Here is a 21,822-nt window from a genome sequence, read left to right as displayed (position 1 = left end):
TTTAAGCACTGATACAACACAAAATAAACTCAGTGAATGCTAACAATATGTTCAGCCATGTACAGCAAAAGGTAGTCTTTGTTTCAGAGCACTTGTAGTTTAGATGACCAATAGAGAACAATGAAGGCTTGTCTACACTGTGCATTAGTCCACTCTAGAAGGGTATAAATTCCAGTGCACACTAGGGTGTCACGCACTAGCTGGCCTGCACTAAAAGTTCTCTAGTGTGCATTAATGTAGTATACAATACTATGTTAATGCACCAGGGAACTTTTAGTGTATGCTAGCAGGGTCCAAGTGGGCCAGTTAGTGTGTGACACTCTATTGTGCACTAGAATTTACACTTCTCTAGTGTGGACTAATGCACAGTGTAGACAAGCCGTAAGTGCCCAAACCATCATGTGGTGCAGCTGCATAGGTTAGCAGAGATCTTTGTTTGTATCTTGTTGTTTTGTGGTTCTTGAATTATAGCTCCTTTAGTTGGAGTTAATGCTGCTGACCTTTTGGCTGGGACTTGTCAGTTCTGTTACAATTGTGTTGGCATGGTGGTATGGTGTCACCTGCTGGGGCCTGTGAGCACTATACCTGTTCCAGAACAGCAATTGCCAGCAATAGCAGAGGACCCACAAATTTGGGACTATCTGCTAGGCTAGAGATCAGTATACCTACCTAAATGGGCATAATCATATAAATGTAGGATTGGAAGGGCCCTCAATAAGTCATCTAGTCCAGTGCCCTGCACAGAGGCAGGACTAAGTATTATCTAGACCATCCCTGACAGGACTTTGTATAACCTGTTCTTAAAAACCACCAGTGATGGAGATTCCACAACCTCCCTAGGTAATTTGTTCCAGTGCTTAACTACCCTGACAGTTAAGAAGTTTTTCCTAATGTCCAACCTAAACCTGCTTTACTGCAATTTAAGCCCATTACTTCATGTCCTGTCCTCATTGGTTAAGGAGAACAATTCCCTAGGTTGTCCTTGTTCCCCTTTTTATAGATAGGCACTATCTTTGCACTTTTGCGGTCCTCTAGGATCTCTTCCATCGTCCATGAGTTCTCAAAGATAATTGCTAATGGCTCCAAGATCTCTTAAATATTATAGGATGTATTTCATCCAGCCCTGCTGACTTCAAGACATATAACTTGTCTAAGTAATTCTTCACTTGTTCTTTCCCTATTTTAGCCTCAGATCCTACCCCATTTACACTGATATTCACTATGTTGGTTGTCCAGTCACTGATAACTTTTTTGGTAAAAACTGAAACAAAAAAGGCATTTAACACTGCTGTCATTACTGTGTTTTCTGTTATTGTCTTTCCCTCCTCATTGAGTAATGGGCCTACCCTGTTCTTCCTCTTGCTTCTAATGTATTTTTAAACGGTTTTCTTGTTACACTTTAAGTCCCTAGCTAGTTTTATCTTGTTTTGTGCCTTGGCTTTTCTGGTTTTGTCCCTACATGCATCTGTTGTTTTTTCGTATAGTCATCCTTCATAATTGGACCTATATTCCACTTTTTGTATGACTCTTTTTTGAGTTTCAGGTCTTTGAAGATCTCCTTGTTAAGCCAGGATGGTCGTCTCTAATAACATGTTTTTAATTGTAGGTTCATGTTGGAGGGAGCTTGGCTGTGCTTGGTGGGAAGCTCTATGTCTCTGGTGGCTACGATAACACATTTGAACTTTCAGACGTGCTGGAAGCTTATGATGCAGAAACTCGAACATGGAGCATAGTGGGACGGCTGCCTGAACCCACCTTCTGGCATGGAAGTGTCAGCATATTCCGACAGTTTATGCCACAAACTACACAAGACGACGACAGTATCGCTCTGGATAATGCCATTAACCTAAACAGGCAGCGCCAGAATCTTCATAATCAGAATCTTAATGAGTTACGTTAACAGTAGAAAAACTTATCTCTGGCTTGAAGTGAATTCATTACAAATAACCAGTGTCACTTTGGGGGAGGGCAGGAGGCAAACTGGTGCTTGGAAACTCTGAAATGGATTGATCAGTAATTGCAAGTAGGGAGGAAGTAAAAACCCTGAAAGATTAAAATGTTGCTGTAGGAAGCATAGTTGGCAGAAAGTTGGAGGCCTCTTTGGGTGCATTGTCCCTCAGCACTTTTCTGTGGATGGAGAAGGTGCAGCATGAGCCACAGAAAAGCTCTGATAAGAGAACTCTGGAAAAAACAGATATTTTTTAAAAATCACTTGTTACTCAAGCATCAATATTGCTCTTCCAGGCAGCACTGTGTAGCTTTTGATCAGACAGCTTTCACTAGTACCCTGCAGTCAGCATCTTTCCACATCATAACACTTCATATTTGCCACCAAATTCCATTCTTTGTGGCGGTATTTTATGGAAACACAGAAGATAGGGAGGTCTAAAGTTCGCGAATACCAGAGGCTCTCAGAAAGGGGAGAGATTGGTTTGGTAAGATATGCCTGCAGATCTAATGCTCTTCTCAGTGCTCCAGAGGAAGATAGACCTCTTGCCCAGGTCCTTGCCAATATGATCTGAGGGAAAATTCCACCCACAAAGTTTTGGGTTCATTATAGATGTGCAGATATGAGGATATAAATATCTAGCCCTAAATATGCTGAGCCACCATAAACTTTAGTCACTCTTCATGCTTTCATGAAGAACCTATTAAACTGCATTTGCATAAAAAGCTCAGTGCAAGGATATTAAGGTTGAGAGTCATGAAGTTTGAAATTTCCCTCCACCGCAACCTTAAAAATGTGATAAATTGTTAAAAACCGCTACAGCACGGTAAGTTTTTATACAGAATTTTCATTACCCCCAAGCAGCTTGTGCTTTTATTGGTCCTTACCAGGAAAATGTTTCTTTAGAAACTTTTCATTTTAAAAATGATTCACATACTTAGATTGAGTGAAATGTCAAATACATTTCAGTTTCTTTTTTTAAGCAAATATCCATCTGAGAAGAAGTGGAGGGAGACTTTAGGGGCTGGGGGCTCATGTCAAAGATCTCTTGGAGAAGAACATCCTCCTCCATCGACATTCAAATCTGAATAACATTTTTGTTTCTATCAAACTGTTTAGCCTGCAGTTGAACTTGGCAGAGAAATCTCTGCAGTATGGTCTTGTCTAGTGAGGTTATTTGCTATTTATTATTGATGTTCCATAAGCTCTAAAGACTTTAACTTGACTCTTTTTATATAAAGGATGGCAAAATTTGTGCTAGATTGAGCAGATAGGTCCTGGATAGTAGATGGGGACACTGTAAAATGCAGAAGGGGTATTCTCACTATTTAGACACTAAGGAAGTAGATCAGAATGGTATTTTTAGGGGAGAACTTATTTAAAGGGAGGAAATAAAGAAGAGCTTCCTTGGGAACTGTCCCATGGATTTGAGCAAAGTAATTGATTACAGTATTTGGTATATAGAAATAAAATTTTATGCTGCTTCAAACATTCATGATAAAGAATGGTGGCTAAGCTAAGGTAAATTTACGGTTTATAAATGGATCAATTTGCTGAGTGATAGAACCTTCTAACATGTTAATATTACACATGAGAATTGACATTCATCAAAATAATTTAAAGCAGCTGTTGGAATTCTTGAGCAGTTGGTAAATGCTAATCAGGGCCTTTAGTTAGTGCATAGAGATTCAATTTTGTTTAGATCGCTATTGCTTTTGTAATCAGTAAGTTTTGTTTTCAGACTTAAGTGATCTGGCAGGCTTAATTTTATTTCCTGTATTTAACCTGAGCAAGCACATTTCAATGGAAGAGGAAATTTCCTGCTAATTCCTTGATTGGCTGTTCCTACAAAGTTCTTAAATTTCAAAATGCAGCATGGTCTAGTTGAACACAGGCATTAATGTCCTTTAGGAAAGAATGATGAAGTGAAATAGTGGGCGAGATGGTAGCTGTGCATTTTCTCAGTGGGAAAACTGTATGAATTTAAACTTCACCTACACATGACAAACCCAGATATTCAATCACACAAATCTTTAGGCTTCTTCATTTGGAAGATGCAGTAGGATATCCTAACTCACTGAAATGTCCTAAGTTCCCAAGGGATAAAGCATTTTCTACAGCTCTTGAGTCTGTTCTCTCTGGAACACTTTCTCTCTATTGCAAACTTTCAGCAGAGATTCTTCCCATTATCCTGAACTTGGACCACTCAAACCTTGATAGGTTATTGACAGTGCCTTATCAGAATGTAGCTTGAGACAGGGATATAGAGCAACTAGATTGTGTTGACAGACTTCAGTCTACCAAGACTTCACAGTGGGTGGAACAAAGTCACTGTATAAATCAACTTGATAGAGTTGGCAAACTTCAACTTCTGTTTTGTTTTGGAAACCTCTGCACATGTTGCAGGGGAGTCCTGGGGATCCTGCTCCAAAAGCTCTTGCTAGAGCTTCGTGTCATGAACATCAGTCTGCTGGCAAAGGATGACTAGACAAGATGGTGGGACTCCTACTTCTATATTAGGCAAAGAAGCTTAGACTGGTATGTCAGACTTTGACCCTTGGTAGTGCTACCAGCTGGAAAGAACGAAAAACTCACTGAGTTTCCTACTTGGGAGTTGGGAATACCAATCAGTGGACCATTTGGTTATCTCAGTCAGGCTTTTAGTATCACAGATTTATAGTAACCAGTAGGAAACCTACATCTTCCACTGAGCTTGTGCAGTTATTGTAATGGGAGTGGTAAACACAACCATGTGGTGCTCAGTAGGGTATCAGTTGTTTAAGACATGTATTCAAGTCCATCTTAAGATGTGGAGCACTGCTGCCTACATGTTGTGATTTAGTATAACTTAATTTGCATAGTAGAATGGTCAAGTATTTATGCTGAACTATTAAAGTATATTTATGTAGAACATTCTCCTCCCGTAGTGCTCTCTGCTGGACCTATGTCATCTTGACGTTCCAAAACCAGCTGAGTAACGTTAGGTTTGTATTTATAACTTTTTTTGTAGACTTTCATTGTGTCCAAACCTTTAAATACTGTTTAAATACCATCCTTTGAAGCAAAGGCATTTTACATTTTGACAGATTTTGGAATTTTATTCTCATACTTTTGTTTTTAAACTTACTTGAAATGATCAAGCTAAATAAAACATGTTAAATGTAAACGTTTTGTTCAGCTCTCAGTGACGGCAGGGAGATAGATCTGATAGGGTTAATTTGCCTGTGGTGGCTCTCCCTCTGATGCATGTTTGTCAAATTAAATAGTCACTTTCCAAAGAGAAAACATTGAAGGGTAGTCTTACTTCACCCATAGAGGAAGTGTGATCTAAGAGTTCTCTTCCAAGCTGTTTGTTAGTTACTATTAAGTACACTTACAACAAATCCCATTTTTGCTCCACTGCCATTTTTAGAATGTTTCCGGCCTTCCTATCACAAATGAACTATGCTAAAATGTCTTCTGCGTGGCTATCACCGTGTGAGTACTGCTAATAATGCAGACACTTATGCTGTCTTGCTGCCATAGATCGTCCCACTTTAAGTGACTTGAGTAATTTAGTATTCTGAGAGTAGCAGTTTACAATAACCAGAAAATCAGGCTGAGGGGTCAAGGTACTGTGTATAGTGTCAATTAAGAAATAATCCTGGAAGTTAATTCTCTAATCTGTACTCCATTCTGGAATCTAATCAGCTACTTGTGAAATGCTCTAGCATAATAACTTGGTTGAATTCTGATATGTGCACTGACAAACTTCTTAAACTAAATCTACTTCAGAGCCAAAGCAACTTTCAGCCACAGTCTGCAAAAGCTTTTTGTAAAGGTAGCAGGGGATTCAAGTAGTCCAGTTATTGAAATTCTCAGTTCCCTTAAATTGCCTCACAGCTGATGTACTAGTTATCTCTTGCTGGAGAACTTGCATCTTAAATTTAGGTGCTTTGCCAACAGCTGTAGTGTTAAAGGACAGAGATGGTCATTAGAGTTTGGTATCCTTAAGCACACAACATGACTTTTCACAAGCTGTGCAGACAGCCCTTAGTGTAAAAAGTTGACCATGCCTATCTTAGTGATACATGTCCTATGGACAAAGTACTGCTAGATTGTAAAGTTGCTCATCAGCCTCCTACCATAACTGTTAAGCAGCTGAGAACTTGCTTTTTATTGGTGGGTTTTTACTTGATGCATCCTTTTGTGGTTGGAATTAGTAACTCAGGGTACGTCTACGGGGGATCGATTTATCACGTGTAGTGTAGACGCAATAAATCGATCCCCGATCACTCTCCCGTTGACTGCTGAACTCCAGCTCGGCGAGAGGCGGAAGCAAAGTTGACGGGGGAGCCGCGGGTGTCGATCCAGCGCTGCGAGGACGTGAAGTAAGTAATTTTAATTCAATCTAAGATGTGTCTACTTCAGCTATGCTATTCTCGTAGCTGAAGTTGCGTATCTTAGATCAATTTCCCCCCTCCCCCTCCCAGTGTAGACCAGGCCTCAGTATTGATAGAGGTATGAAAACTTAAATCATCTCAGCTGTCTGTCCTTGATCAGTACACATGATGATTGAGTTTAAAAGCACCAGCATGTAAAGTAAAAGTTACATAATACAGCCACCTGTTTTAAAGAAATTGCTGAAGACTTACAATGTCAAGCCTTCACTCAAGACATTTCAAACTGCCCTTACATGGAGCAATAAAACAGCTGTTGTGCCAAGTCCATTCCAGGACTTTCTCAGGGGGATAGATGAGCTAAACCTTCACCTTGCACGTGGTCTATGGTGAGCCAGGCCCACTCTCTTCCGTAGCTCACCATTATAACTCCTAAATTGTGCTGGTTGCCAACACCACAAAATGAGAGCAGCAGGGTAAAAAAGCCCCAGCTGTGCCCTTTGTCTCTGCAGGAGGATGGTCCTTTACAGGGCTGATTCTCCTCTCACCAAAATGGCAGCTTGTAGCTATAGGGCAGGACCACAGACCATGCCTGCATATGATTCCAAGCCAGATAAAAAGTTAATGGCCAAGGAGTTAAGTTAGTGGAATATAGGTGAGAGAGGTAATAAGAGCTCTGTATAAACTAGTTTCTCTCACCACCAGAAGCTGGTCCAATAAATATTACCTTACATGCCTTCTCTCTAATATCCTGGCACCAACACAGCTACAATATTGCTTACATGGAATATATTTACACAATCACACTCTTCCTCCTGCAATCACATTCATAGCATTAAGCTCATCTCTCCCTAGAGAACTAACATTTTAGAGGGTCTTTCTGCATTACTGATCTAATGGGGTGGGGGCAGGGAAGCAAGTGCACTCTTGGAGAGATTGATTAGCTCTGAGTTTTCACACATTTGCTGTTCTTGTGTAAGTCATTAAGGGATTTTCAATGGAGCTTGATACCCAACTCCAATTAAAATCTGGGTACTTAATTTGTTTAGGTGATTTTGATAAATGCAGCATAAATTAAGCTATCCCAAGCTGGGGTTGGAGTCTCCTTAGCAAAAATGGGATTACTAAACAACTTTACATAGTTCTTACCTGAAGGCTAACGTTGGTATGCTGTTCATGGTATTGGGTTGTGTAAAGCCAGACTTCAACACTGCTGCCACCAGGAGAGCAAGATCCATGTATTTGTACACAAGTGTGACCCATACATGGACACTTACAACTGCCATACTTGATATTAGGAGTGAAGTTTCACTATATCATCTACTGATGCCTACCAGAAGGATGGTTTAGGGGAGGCATTCTTCTTGTTACTGCCACAGTGCTGGAGGGCATTTTCCCCCAAAGCAAAACTACTTTTTCTAAAACAAGTCTGTAAAAGGCAGTATCTTTCCAACTGTGTTAACTGGGAGAAAAGTCAGGTTCTTACATTAGAAAGGTAGTTGACAGTATTAAGCATGAGGGAATAAAAAATTATATTTCAAGCTCAAGCAGGGGAGATTAATTCTGCTCACTTACATTTGGTTCATTAACAGGTAAGCTGCCAACTCCCTATTTTGTGCCCCTCCACCAGCTCAGCACTTAACTAGACACTGTTCCCCACCCCCTTAAAGCTCAGTACAAGGATGATATTTTTAAAGTAAGAGGCAGTGGACTTTTGAGAATGTAGGCTTTGAAACACAAACATCAAGCCCTTGTGAACAGTTAGTCCAACCTAAGACTTCATTTTATTTATTTTTGAGAGGGAAAGGTGTGTACAAGGTCCTAAGTGCTATGTTTCACAATCTTCGGGGATCGCTGTAGTAATGATAAGAGATTGTTCAATAACATCGGTCATAGAGAAGGTCTCATTTGAACATAGTCTCTGTACAGGGAGTGCTTCACCCAGGGAGCTGTGAGAGAGGGATTCCACAATGACTTCTGCAGGCCCCACCTCTAATTCATGCGGGGGCTGGAGTGCTACCACAACAGCCTTTTCATCCTCAATGATTAGGTTCCGCAGCTTTCTCTGCCGGGGGTTGTAGTTTTCAACCCTGTCATGAATCTCCATGTGGCGCCTCAAGTGGGCCTTTAAAAGAAGAGCAATCAAAGTCCATCATTACCCACCTAAAACATGCACAGCAGAGCCTCCTCTTGGCCATGAATGAGATCCAGGGGGCAGGAATCTTGGTGGCTAAAAAGTTGGGTCTAATTAGCACTAGGGGTGGAGAAAGCATGCAGGGAAATAAATGCACACAGTAAATTCACAAATGTGGGAGAACAGACCCCCTCCTCCCAAAAGGCCATAGGAAGGGGGAAATGGCAACAGGTAAGAAGACAAGGATGGGGTAGCTCTTCCATAGAAACTTCTGTCCCCCTAACACTTAGCCTCTTCTCCTTGGGGCTGGAAAGCAGTGCCACCGTGTGGTCACACAGCAGGAGCAGGATTCCAGCTGTGGAGAGGGAATGGCAGATACAGCTAGTAGGGACTCAATCTTCACTCATTTCTCATCCGTCACAGCCCCTACCCAGGCTAGGAGCAAAGAGCAGAGGCCCATATTTCACACTAGATTTAGGTTGCCTCAAATACTCATTAAAGCATTTCATTCTTTTGGGTTTTTAATCCAAGTGTGATGTGTCACCTGTCCATAGAAATCTCTTCCTTTGCTTTCTCTCTCCCCCCCGCCCGCCAAGGACTTTGGTTTTAGTAAATGAGATGAGATTTTGGTGGGGTTACCGAGAGAAAACTTGGTCAAAGGAGCAAGGGCACTAACTGGCACTGCCCTTTTCACCCCGCCTGAGCGGCCGGCAGCTCAGACACTCCAAAGTGCTGCTCTGCTTCATTCCTGTCCACAATAGGCAGTGAACATGCTTCAGTTTAGGACCCCTGTGTTTTCCCTCCTGAAGAAATACACCACTTTATAAGACTAATTCTGTTTCCCCATCTGTTTCATCTCTTTGAAAATAGAAAGCTAGTGACTCAACCGGGCTTAGAGTACATTTGCTCATTGCAAGTGGAATTAGGAAAACCCCATACCTGTCGGGTGAACTTGTAACCACATTCAGTGCATTCAAACTTCCTCACTCCTTTGTGTCTGCGAACATGGACACGCAACTGTTCAACAGCTGAGAAGGGAAAGTTAGAAACCATTTATTAGCCACTTGGCTGAACATGGCAACGTGTTCATGGTCTGAACACTGCACGGAGAGTCCCTGAGTTAAACAATCATAGGCCTGAGCTACACTGGAAATGTTACTATGGCAAGGGACATGGTGAAAGGGAGATTCCTTTATGAAGAGTTGTACTAAAGCCTCAAACTTGGCCAGCTAAGTCACAGGAAAAGCTTGAAGGAGAAGTGTTCTCTCCCCTTCCTGCCCACCCGTTGCTCCGCTTTCTCTAACAGTTTTGCTGAATATTGCATCAGCAATGGACATAAGAATCCCTGCAAGAGACTCGATGTTTGACAAAACACAGAAATGCTGGATCCACTTCTGTTCTGCAAACAGTTTTAAGAGTTGGAGTGCAGTCAGACATTTATTTGCCTCCGATTGCCACACCAGGCAAACAGAATGTCCTAATTCCCTGACTAGCATTTGCATGGTCACTATGAATTAAGACAAAGAGGCTCAAGGCAAATTAGAGGCCTCATAACTCCTGCGCAGGAGGATGCAGCAGTATTGCTGTAATGGGCATTACCTTTGAATGTTTTCCCACAGATCTGGCAGAAGTGTGGTCTTCCTTCCTGATGCCTGCTAGCAATGTGCCTCAGAAGGGGCCCTTTCTCCGTGAACCTCTGATCACAAAACTCACAGCTGAAGGGGCGTTCACCAGTGTGTGTGCGGTTGTGCTTATCCAGACTCGCTAACACAGATGAGAGAGACAGGAAATTTATCCTTCATGTACAGAAACTTTACCACAGAGTGCTGCCATTTCTTCTTATACTCGCTACAGCTCTCCAACACTATTTTCTTAGAGTCTTTAGAAAAGATGCAAATGGGAATTCACTGTTTTTATAGTTTCAGTTAAGGGTATTGGGAAGAGTGGTCAGTCTCTCCCTTCCACAGTGTCCAGGCATAAAAGAATAAGGGGATACTCCATGAAATAAGTAAATTCATTTGATAGCTTCATGCAGTAACTTTTGGAACTCACTGCAGAGACAGATTGGGGAGGAGACAAATGTATTTCAAAAAGGACAGAAATATGTAACATCTTAAAAAATCTGCAGCAGTTATTTAGGTGCTAGGATAGGCCTATAAAATCTACTTCAGCACTGCCGTGACATGCGGTGAACTTTGAGCAGAGGACGCAGCTGATGTCTGGAAAACATCTGAACATTTTACTTTCAATACATTGAAGGTTTTTTTTGTTTTGTTTTTTTAAATATACCAGGTTTCTGAAAACACTGGGATACATTTTCGCTCCTAGAACCTCAACATCCAGAAAGATGGGAGGGGGATTTCAACTCTTCCCTTAGTTTCTATTTCCCAGCATGCTTTTCTGGTAGCTGGCCTTTTAAATCTGGGAGAAAAGCGGCTGCCATACTGTCTGGCTACCACAGGCCACTTCTCCCTCCCTTCCAGCTGGTAAGAGTCTTTAGCTTCTATTATGTTTTCCTATTCCTGAGGCAGCATTGCATAGTATGAGCCCAAAGGGGGCAGGAAAGAATTGCACTAGGGCATGCTTACTATGACCCTCCCCTGAAGGTATCAGGTATTGATGCTGCTAGAGGCAGAGTACCAGCTGGACCTGTGGTCTGGCCCATTAGAACACCCCCTGCTCAGGTAACACTCAGGGCTGGAGTTAAGACAAACACATGCAGTGCTTGGGCCCTGGCAGGGCAGGGCAGCTCTCCAGGGGCTGGAATGAGGAACTGTAATGACAGCCAGCTTTGCAGGCCAAGCAAAGGATGCTGTCTGTACCTTGTGTCCTGAACGTCTTCCCACAAAGGTGGCACTGGAAAGGTTTCTCGCCTGTGTGCGTGCGGAGGTGCATGTTGAGGTTGGCTTTCTGGGTGAAGGCGTGATGGCAGAACTCACACACATAGGGGCGCTCGTTTCTGGAAGGACAATGAGAACCGTGTTCAGTTTGTTCCCATCCTGAAGAGCCTCTTTGGTTGGGGGAACAACCCCTACCCACAGCTCTCCATTAGAAGGGTTAGACTCCTGGGAGTTAAGTCAGCTTTCACAGCTGTTCCAAAGTTCCCGAATTCAATCCTGTTTCAAACCTCTCTCAAAACAAAGACCTGAAGAGGTCCAAGAACTGCGATTAACATCCTAGACCAGTCTATAGGTACAAAGAGCAGAAGCTAGAGTCTCTTCGCCCTCAGACGTTACAGCTAGTCCTGGGGACCCCATACTGATAGGGAGCATGAAGAAAACACTGACGAAATGTGTCGGTGACCTAAAGAACACCACAAAGCCAGATACAGTAACTGCTTGATCAGCTTCCAAAGACAATGAACCGACTGAACCAATGGAAGCCACACAAACTGCAAACAGCATATGGGTAAGCTACATCTCTGGGGGAAGAGGCAGTGCTGGCCTTCCGTAGTACTATTTCTCAAGGGGCAAAGACCACTAAAGGGGGGTGATGCCTATCCCCGTCCCGCCTAGTTCATCTCCTGGACGCTGCAGGACTGGTCCCTGCAATATGTTCCAGAGATCAGCAGGTCTGCAAGGAAGAAAGACAGTAGATGGGGCTGAAGGATGTGCAAACGCTTGTGACCTGGGGACCCCGCCCCCCCATCACCATGCCTTACCTGTGTTTAGCCTTGATGTGCATCTGTAAGCCATTGCGACTCGAAGCCCTGTGCCCACACTCCTCACAGACAAAAAGTTTCTCCCCGCGGTGCTTGAATGCCTCGTGCAGGCGCAACTCCGTTCGAGACAGGAAGCATTTGGAGCAGGCAGAGCACTACAAGTCCAGAGGGAGGGATTAGGATCAGAGGCCAACAGCAGGAGTTCTGTCACACGCTCAGGGAACTGGCTTCCCAGAGAATACAGCCAAGAGCAAAAGCAAGGCCCAGGCCAAGCCTCTGGTGGACACAGCCTCCTCCAGATGAGGATTAGAGGCTGCCAGCCTCTAAATTACAGAGTCAGCCCAGCTGATGTTCTTTGCGTGGCACCACACCACACTAGGACCAGATGAAGGTTAGGATCCTTTGATTAGCCATCACTGCTTCATGCCACTGCACTAGCAGCCCTCCTCCCTCAGTAATAATTCAAGATTGCCATGGACCCATTCCATGTTTTACCCCCAAAATGTCAACTCTGCCCACCCCACATTAGTCTTGCCCTTACCGCATGTGGTTTTGGAGCACCATGTAACTTTATCATATGGCTTTGAAGATCCTTCTTTTGCATGAACTGTTGTACGCAGGAGGAACACTGAAATACATGAGATAAGAATCAGCCTCTGGCCATTTCCAGAGCACTTACTGAGTTAGAAGAGTTTAAGGTTTTACTAATGCAGAGTGGCCAAAGGGGCTTGGCCTAGCAGAAAGAAGAGGAAAGATGCAAGACATAAAATCCTTCCCCAGTGCCTTTCCTCTTGCCTACAACATGTAACCAGGCAAGCCCCCTAAACTCCAGGTGCATCCTTGGCACTCGCACCCAGGCTATAATCCTTGGGCTCTGCCTGCATGTTCCCCTACAAGGCACACACCCCTTTATCAAGGAGATGAGTGATATGTGGAGCACATCTATGGTCTGGCGACAGGAAGAAGGGATCAGTACTTTAAGACACAGGATAAATGCAGCTGCCATAAAAGGAAGGGAATAAACCAAAACAATATTCCAGAATTAAGGTGTAGGCAGCAGCCCAGTGACCCACGCACGTCCACAGCACCAGCCCAAATTCCTTGAGTCACTGCCACATAGTGATGCATGCTCTCAAGGCCTGGCTGGGTGTGATCAGTCCCTCAACCCCAGAATAGAAAGGCATCTTTGCACACACACCCCTCTTTCTTTTCATGACAGCCTCTCTCAGTCATTCCCAGGAATGCTCAAGGGCCCACTGTGCTGACCTTGTAAGGCATTTCCCCTGTGTGTGACACCATGTGCAGCCGTAATTCCATTCGCCTCTTAAATACCTCCTGGCAGACTGAACAGGTGAAAACCTGAAAAAGACAGGAGGAGATGAGATAATCAGCGAGACCCTTCAGTACAGAACAACAAAGAGTCCTGTGGCACCTTATAGACTAACAGATGTATTGGGCATTCACCCACGAAAGCTTATGCTCCAATACGTCTGTTAGTCTATAAGGTGCCACAGGACCCTCTGTTGCTTTTTACAGATCCAGACTAACACGGCTACCCCTCTGATACTTCAGTACAGAAGCAGCTCTGCTTATGGAAAGGCAAGAAAGGAAGGGCACAGGCAAAGGGGATGGAAGATAAAGCAAGAAGCTGGCATAGGAAACAGGTGCATATCAGAATTCAGACTCCTCAGAGTTTGGTTAGGACACTGTTTGGCATGTAAACATTATGTCCTCTTTATAATACATAGTCAGAATATTCTGGTTATACCAAACATTTGTCCCAAAAACCCAAACCAAAGCAAGTGGTGACTACACATGTTGCGCCAATCTATGCTTTCTTGCTGCAAGTCTCTGCGCAAGGCCCACACCAGATTGGTACACCCTTCAGCAGGAAGCTCAACTGGCACACACCAGCAAGACAGGAGAGGAAAGATGAGGTAGTTTCAATGTTATTTTGAATTTCAATGGCTGAGGTTGATCTTGGTTCTAGGAGGATGGATAGGAGGCTGCAATGGAGGCTCTAATTCTGTTCATGTTCCCAACTGCCCAGCAAAATGGCCAAACTCATAGGATTTAACATAAGGTTTTCCTGCTATGCCCGGCGCTTATTTCCTGGTGAGATGGCCTTGGTTTGCCAGAGGGAGGCATCCTTCTCTAAACTAGTCAGCATTCCCATCAGCACAGAAAGGCAGTGGATGTAACAGACCCAGCACAGCACTGAGCATCGATGCACACAATGTCCCACTTTATAGAAACTCCTTAAGCTAAACATAAGTTATTTTGTTCCAGCCTCCCAGTGTTGGATCTGGACCCAAAAATTCTTAGCACATGGCACCCCAAGAGAAGTCTTTCTCTGGACAGACAGCTCAGGTTACAGCTCTAGGCAAGAAGTGAACAAAGCAAGTGGCTGTAGACATGCTATCTGTTTGGGCTGCTGCTTTAACAATTTAACAGCTGCTGTCTCCTGCTCCTCCCTTGACAGTTCCCAGAAGTACCTGCTCCGAACGGTTCATACAGTTCCTAGCTTCATGCTCCAGCAGATTCTCCTTCCTAAAATAACATTTACCACATTTGGAACATTCAAATGGCTTTTCTCCAGTGTGTTTCCTAAAAGGAATACAAACAGTATCTGTAATTCTCAGTCTTTAACAGCAACGGCAAATATTTCCTTGGGACAGGTTAGGGAGTCACTCACACAACAGGATCCCAAGTTAGAGCCAGGATGCTAGTAGTCTGAACTGTTTTACACTGGAGAAGCAGACTCACAGAGATAATGAGTTATTTTCACAATTAGCCAAATCTGTCCTGTGGCTTGAGAGGCTTCATGAACAACGACCTTCACTAGACTCAGGGTCATTTCTAGGTCCACACCCCCCATCACAGCCTAGTTTAGAAGAGGCTAGTGAAGCACTGCTCATTTGCAGCCAGCTATTTGGAGCCAGGGGACAATAAAAACTTTATAAACTCATACATAGTTAAATGTTGTTCACACCAACACATTATCTGTGGTCAAAGTTGTTAGAATGCAGCTTAAAATCCTAAGCGACCCTTCTGAATGCTGTCCTTTAGGAAGCCGGTCTGCTGCTCCCATGGCATTTCAGAGCATCAGTTCACCAAGGCTCTCCTGCACAACACTCGCACCCTTGGCTTCTCCAGAAGACAGCCATCATCTCAGTCATGCTTGCTGACCCCCACCAACTGCTGCAGGTGAAGATAGGAAATGCTGAGGTGACGACACAGCTGTGTCTGCATTTTAAAGAAGGAACCTGGGGCTCCCTCCTCCTTTTGCTACTGTGGGCTAGATCTCCCTTAGGCATCAGTTACCACTCTGAAGTCCTACGCCGTATTTCTCGCTTGTTGCTATGGGGGCTAAGAGCTCCATTCACTCTCTGGCTCTAGGATTGTTTTAAAGTTGTTTTAAACAACAAGCAAGTCCAGGCAGCTCCACATACAGAGTCTGACCAAATGTTAACAGGTGGCAGTTCCTCTGCGCTTGCACTGCGATCTGCTCCCAGTGCTGCAGCCCCCGCCACAGACAAGCTGTTCTCTCCAGTCGAGCAATACTGCTCTCCAGCCCAGACTTGCCAGACTGGAAGAGGCTTGAGATGCATTATTTACTCAAACCTTTAGAGCAGGGGTGGGCAAACTTTTTGGCCCGAGGGCCACATCTGGGTCTGGAAATTGTATGGCGGGGCATGAATGCTCACGAAATTGGGGTTGGGGTGCAGGAGGGGGTGAGGGCTCTGGGTGGGGCCAGAAATTAGGAGTTCAGGGTGCAAGAGGGGGTTCGGGCTGGGGTGCAGGCTCTGGCTGGGGCTGCAGGCTCTGGGGATGAGGGTGCTCCGGGCTGGGACCAAGGGGTTCAGAGGGCGGGAGCGGAATAAGGGCTGGGGTTGGGGCATGGGAGGGGGTCAGGGGTGCAGGCTCCAGGCGGCGCTTGCCTCAAGCAGCTCCCACAAGCAGCAGCATGTCCCCTCTCTGGCTCCTACGCGGAGCTGCAGCCAGGTGGCTCTGTGCGCTGCCCCGTCCGAAGGTGCTGCCCCTGCAGATCCCATTGGCTGCAGTTCCGGGCCAATGGGAGCTGCGGGGGCAGCGCTTGGGGTGGGGGCAGCGTGCGGAGCCCCCGGCTGCCCCTATGCATAGGAGCCAGAGAGGGGACATGCCGCTGCTTCCGAGAGCCACGGCACACGCGCACGGAGTGACCCCCTACCCCACTGCCTGGCTGGAGCGCAGCAAGCCACAGACCCCGCTCCCCAGCGGGAGCTCGAGGGCCGGATTAAATCAGCTGGCGGGCCGGATGTGGCCCGTGGGCCGTAGTTTGCCCACCCCTGCTTTAGAGACATTCCAGACTCTCAAATTTAGCACATTTCAAGAAATTGTTTCACCCCCAACTGAAGCCCTAACAGCTAGCTGGGTTCAGTACCCCAGTCAGTGCTGAAAGGGTCACTATGCCAAAAAGTGTCTCCAAGCGTCTATATGGAGGGTCTTACTGGTATCTGCCCCTGGCCAACTGCAAACAGGAAATGTGATCCAGTGAAACATAAAAAGGCAGATGGGAAATGCTAGGGCTAGGTGCTTCCTCTAGCAAAGATCCTCGGTACCCCAGGAGGTTTTCATCCTGGAACTGGAGCTTTCTATAAACAAGTAAGAGACTCTGACAGGCACAGACTGTTCTCTGGGTCTCGCCTGCCTCCCAGTGCTATTATCTCATAGCCTAAACCTGTGTGTTTAAGTTCAGAAATGAGCTCAAGTTCAGGCACTCAGCACTACTGCTCTGTACAGCCCAGCCCTGCTGGGAGCCAGTCCGGGCACAGGTCCCTCTCACTACAGGTAAGGAACAGGAATAAAAATCAGAATGTTTACCTGTTGTGCACTTTTAGATAATATTTGCTGAGGAAGGTTTTATGACATGTGGGGCATTCAACCGGCACAGCTGTACCTTTTCTGTTCCCAGGAGTCCCAGCCTCTACCAGCCCAGCATTCCCTGCAGGCTCCGAACTGCTAGGCTTTTTTGCCAAATTTGATTTCTTTTTGGTCCTCAGGGTCTTTTTCTCAGGAATGTAATCTTCACCTGTTTCCTCATTAACTTCTCCATCATCTTCTGCTGCTACGTCATCAGACACTTGAACAACCTGCATTTCCCACTGCGATGGAACAGTGAGCCATTACGTTAACTCAATGAACACCTTAGACAGAACAAGAAATTGTATCTACAGCAGTACTGCAATATCATACAAGTCAGCTAAATTCTGGAGCTTGTGGACAGCACCATTGTCTGACAATAAGAAGCTTTCAGGAAAATATAACTAAAACTCAATGGATTTGACTACGAACCTCTCCCGATAACTCCCAAGGGGCAGAGTCTGACTACTGGATGTGTTTAGCTTGTTCCACTGCTTTAAGATGATAACTCTCCCACCCCCAAACACTCACCCAATCACACTCCTCCTGACAAGCATCTCTGCATCTTTTGCAGCAGCTGCTTCCTGGCTAGTTTGATTTTTTAAAACCTAACTAAACTCTGTTGTTGCTGTACACAGGAATCATTCCCTGTCTTTGCCAACACCCTGAATCCATGATCTTAACTTGTATAGAAATCGTTATTAGCCATCAGAGTTACCCAGCCCTCTTCAAACTCCAGCCAGTGTTTGTCTCATTAGCCTCCTGCAATACTGACTCTCAAAGGGCCAAAATACACTGCACAAGAAGGTATTTCTGTTCAGTGGTTCTGAAGTTCCTGCCCTTAAAATAATTTCATAATGAAATTTCATCTGGGCTTTGAGCCAAAGTACTTCTTCAATTTAAGATGTCCAGTTTCTTCCTTTTTGAATACACAAACTCATTAAGAATTGCAGGTGTGTTGGCTTTGCTCCAGGAAACTAATTAAACAACCTAATGAATATGAAAAGTATCGAATACTTTGTACTCTGTATGGTGACAGATTTCAGTGGTTGCCATGTTAGTCTGTATCAGCGAACAAAAAAACAAAAACAAAAACGAGGAGTCCTTGTGGCATCTTAGAGACGAAGTGGGTTCTAGCCCACGAAAGCTTATGCCCAAATAAATTTGTTAGTCTCTAAGGTGCCACAAGGACTCATTTTCTTTTTTGTACTCTGTAGTAGCTTCCATTTGTGGAGCTCAAAGTAGTTACAAATAGTAGTCAATTAAGCCTCAATGTCCCTGAGATCTAGGTCAACCTTTTCCCCCCTTTACAGATCAGGGGGACACTAAGGTCCACAGAAGTTAAGTGACCTGCTTAAGGACACACAGCAATTCTGTGGCAGAGTCAGGAATAGAACCCACATCTCCTGAGTCCCACTCCTGTGCTTAAACCTTGCCCTCTTATAACACGTGCTCTGTTGAGAAGATTAGCAGACACATCCTATATGCTTGATGCTCAGTTTTCTGGAGCAAATCTCTCCCTGCTCCAGAAGTTTAAGTTTTAAACCTTTAGTTCTAAGGAGAGTAGTTTCTTAGTTCATAAAAGAAACCGTGTTAGGACATGCTCCACGCACCACCTCATTGCTGATGCCTCGCTCTTCAGTGCCTCCTCTTTTAGGCGGCCTTTTAATTTCTTTACATTCCTGGGTGTTCTTTACTTCACCTGAATTGCTCAGTGCATTTGTTTTAACAGCCCTTTTAAGCCTTTCCCTAAGAAGAGATGGGCTCCCACTTGGTCCCTGGGTTAGTTTAGCTCTCCTAGTGCAGCAGCTGGGGCTGACTTCACTAGCAACGTTCGGTTTAGACACCGCTTTGATAGCTTCTTCTCCATCTGAGTCTGTTGGCTGCTTTAAGTGGCCATTAAGATCTTCTCTAGGACCTTTCTCGTGAAGGCAATGGTTGTTTAGATCACTGCCATCACAGCATTTTGGCTTGAAGCCCTGACACAGCTCCACAGCTTCAGGGACACAAAGTTCCTTGGCAGCAACAAGCACCTTCTCCCGGTTCTCTGAGGTAAGTGCGAGGTGTCCAGTGTAGAAGAAGTCCAGCAGGAGCTCAAAGATCTCCGCAAAGCTCTCGGGGAGAATGATACTGCTGGAGGCTCCATCTCCGTACAAACTCTGGAAGAAGCAGCTGCAGCAAGCCAGGACGCTCCAGTGGGCTTTGAACACCAGCCCGCCTACGTCCAAGGTAGCATCACAGTACTGGCCTTTCTCCCGCTGCTTGTTCAGCTCCTGCAGGACACGGACGCTGTGTTGGACAAAGGAGCCATCCATGGTCTGCAGGGAGAGGAGGCAGGGGTGAGCCAGCAGGGCTGGGGCCAAGGGCTGTCAGGGGAGGCAGAAAAGAAAGCAGCCCTTGGGGGGGCGGGGGGGACCCACATCACCCTCCCCAGGAGACATCGCCCCCCAATCCGGTCCGGTCCGCCCGGGGCAGACATCACCCCCCCAATCCGGTCTAGTCCGGACCGCCCCGGGGGGAGACATCGCCCCCCAATCCGGTCTAGTCCGGTCCGCCCCGGGGGGAGACATCGCCCCCCAATCCGGTCTAGTCCGGTCCGCCCCGGGGGGAGACATCGCCCCCAATCCGGTCTAGTCCGGTCCGCCCCGGGGGGAGACATCACCCCCCAATCCGGTCTGGTCCGGTCCGCCCCGGGGGAGACATCGCCCCCAATCCGGTCCGCCCCGCCCGGGGAGACATCGCCCCGCCAGGAAGCCATGGCCCCCCTCAGGCCCGCCCCGCTGCCCGCTAACGTGCCCTCACCTCCCCGGGGGGTCCCGGCAGCCGGCGCGGGAGAGGGGGCGCCCGAGGCCCCAACAGGGAACCGAGCGCGACTACTGCAGCCGGGCCGCCGCCATCTTCGGGACGCGCCGGACGTGACGACACAGCGCGGGGCGGGGCCACCAAGAGACCAACGGGAGGGGCGGGGCCTGTGAGTCCTTGAGGGGGGGCGCTGGGCGGGGAGCCCCGGGGGGCAGCGCGCGCGGCCGGGGGGGGCGGGAGCCCCGGGGGGCAGCGCGCGCGGCCGAGGGGGCTTTGGGGGGGGGCAGCGCGCGGCCGGGGGGGGCGGGAGCCCCGAGGGGCAGCGCGCGCGGCCGAGGGGGCTTTGGGGGGGGGCAGCGCGCGGCCGGGGAGCCCCGAGGGGCAGCGCGCGCGGCCGAGGGGGCTTGGGGGGGCAGCGCGCGGCCGGGGGGGGGGCTGCTGGCGGGAGCCCCGGGGGGCAGCGCGCGGCCGGGGGGGCAGGGGCTGTGTGACTTTTGTCCTGGCCCCGGGACACGGATCAGGGAGGACGTGTCTCCGTTCGCTGAGGTACAGGGCGGGGAGTCGGGCAGCCCGGAGTCTGGCCCAGCCCGGACCGGCTGTTTGTGGGGCCAGTCTCGTAAGCTCGGTCTTGTGCCTCACAGCTGAGAAGGGGGGTCAGTGAGGCGAGCCCCAGTGGGCGCGTGTGTTAATTAATAGCGGCCAGTTGCTTGGGGATCCTCGGGCGGAGGCGGCAGAGGTGGGCAGAGGATTCTCACTGCGCTGCCAAAGCCTTTCCCATCCCGGACTCTTGTTCTTCACTCTCTCAGGTGTCCTGGGAGCTAGGAGCAGCCTCCTTTCTGGAAGCCTCCAGCTCTGCTCTGGCAAGGACTGGTCTCAGCGGAGCAAAGTGAGCAGTGATCGGGGACAGCGCTATCCCCCCAGGGCAGCTCTGATGGGGCATGAGTCTCCTGCTCCAGGACTCTTCGGTTTGGGTTTTTTACTTCTGGGGTCAAGGTTCTCCTTCAGGAGCCCTTTCCTTCCAGCGCTTGACTCTTGTGTATATTCCCGTCAGACTTCTCCCTTCTGCTTGGGCCAGACTTTGAAGCATTGCTGTCTAAAGTGCACCTTCTGGATGGCGATATGGGAATGCTGTTGTGTGCGCTATTACGGGTCTGGGCACCAACTGCCTACTTTGTTCATCCAGAAGGGGCCATTTATGGAAGCTTCTACCTCTCTTGATTTGCACAGTCTGTGTGGCATTGGCCCTGTGCTAGGAGACCCTTCTGTGCAATCATGTCTGTTGTCTCAAATCACTGTTTTTGAGCTGTATGTTTTATCTGTTTGAGTACAGCAAACCCCCACACCGTGGGCACTGTAGGAATGGGGCAGGTTACTGGCACACTGGTCTTGCCTACAGTGGACCATGTTACAGATGCCCCATTCTTAACATAGAAATGCAGCCCACCAAGACTGTCCTAGAGGGAGAAGGAGACCTGAAGCGTGTGTGGTCGTTACACCAGCGTCAAGGGTGGAATGGTTTCATATTGGAATGGTAGCTTTTTATGTTCCCTTTGCGTTGGTGTGAATGACGACACAAGGTGCATGGCAATGGTGAAACAAGTCCAGAGGTGCTATCCAGGCAGCAAGGCTGCATTGCATGCTGGGACCAGGAGTCCCCATATACTGCACTTGGCCCCTCAGTGCAGAGCCCTGCTGGCTGGATTTGGCCCAAGCCTGGTCTAAAGCTGATGGCTGGCACCATCCAGCTGCCATACCTTCTGCAGTGTAAAAATGTGTGACAGATTCATGTCACATTGAACAACAGGGCACAAGTCTGGGGACCCCAGCATGAAAGGAACCACCACAGAAGGATTCTTGCAAATGCCTTGCTGAGAGCAGCCAGACGCTGCCATGAGCAGAGCTCTGTAAACGGTTCTGATGCTCGTTAGCTAGCAGGCTCCACCTCATCCCTGGCTCTGCAGGGAGAGTTTCATCTTCATGTTTACATGGAAATGAC

The 21,822-nt window shown here is 47.0% G+C and overlaps 2 protein-coding genes across 4 annotated transcripts in view; one reads left to right on the top strand and one right to left on the bottom strand.

Moving 5' to 3' along the window:
* The window catches only part of KLHL21 (kelch like family member 21), a 33,448-nt gene extending 28,589 nt beyond the window's left edge, over positions 1 to 4,859 (top strand). For both annotated transcript variants that reach the window (XM_065421438.1, XM_065421437.1), the window contains exon 5: positions 1,607 to 4,859. In XM_065421438.1, coding sequence (XP_065277510.1) covers positions 1,607 to 1,900 — 294 coding nt within the window. In that variant the 3' untranslated portion in view covers positions 1,901 to 4,859. The remainder of the gene's footprint in view (positions 1 to 1,606) is intronic.
* Positions 4,860 to 8,091: 3,232 nt separating this feature from the next.
* Positions 8,092 to 19,910, bottom strand: ZBTB48 (zinc finger and BTB domain containing 48). 2 transcript variants are annotated; one of them, XM_065421230.1, is made up of 11 exons: positions 19,827 to 19,910; positions 18,638 to 19,342; positions 16,986 to 17,266; positions 14,618 to 14,729; positions 13,389 to 13,481; positions 12,664 to 12,750; positions 12,123 to 12,277; positions 11,284 to 11,420; positions 10,061 to 10,225; positions 9,401 to 9,489; positions 8,092 to 8,452 (listed from the first exon to the last, which is right to left on the bottom strand). In XM_065421230.1, exons 2-11 carry the CDS (start codon positions 19,337 to 19,339, stop codon positions 8,156 to 8,158), a joined length of 2,118 nt encoding a protein of 705 aa, XP_065277302.1. In that variant the 5' UTR covers positions 19,340 to 19,342; positions 19,827 to 19,910; the 3' UTR covers positions 8,092 to 8,155. The 2 variants fall into 2 exon arrangements, with proteins under 2 accessions (XP_065277302.1, XP_065277303.1); XM_065421231.1 differs by having other exon boundaries at positions 14,618 to 14,672.
* Between the last annotated feature and the right edge of the window lie 1,912 nt (positions 19,911 to 21,822).

The sequence above is a fragment of the Emys orbicularis genome, chromosome 22, assembly GCF_028017835.1.
Source record: "Emys orbicularis isolate rEmyOrb1 chromosome 22, rEmyOrb1.hap1, whole genome shotgun sequence".
Taxonomy (NCBI): domain Eukaryota; kingdom Metazoa; phylum Chordata; order Testudines; family Emydidae; genus Emys; species Emys orbicularis.
The sequence above is the reverse complement of the archived record's forward strand: the minus strand, read 5'-3'. Positions and strand labels throughout refer to the sequence as shown.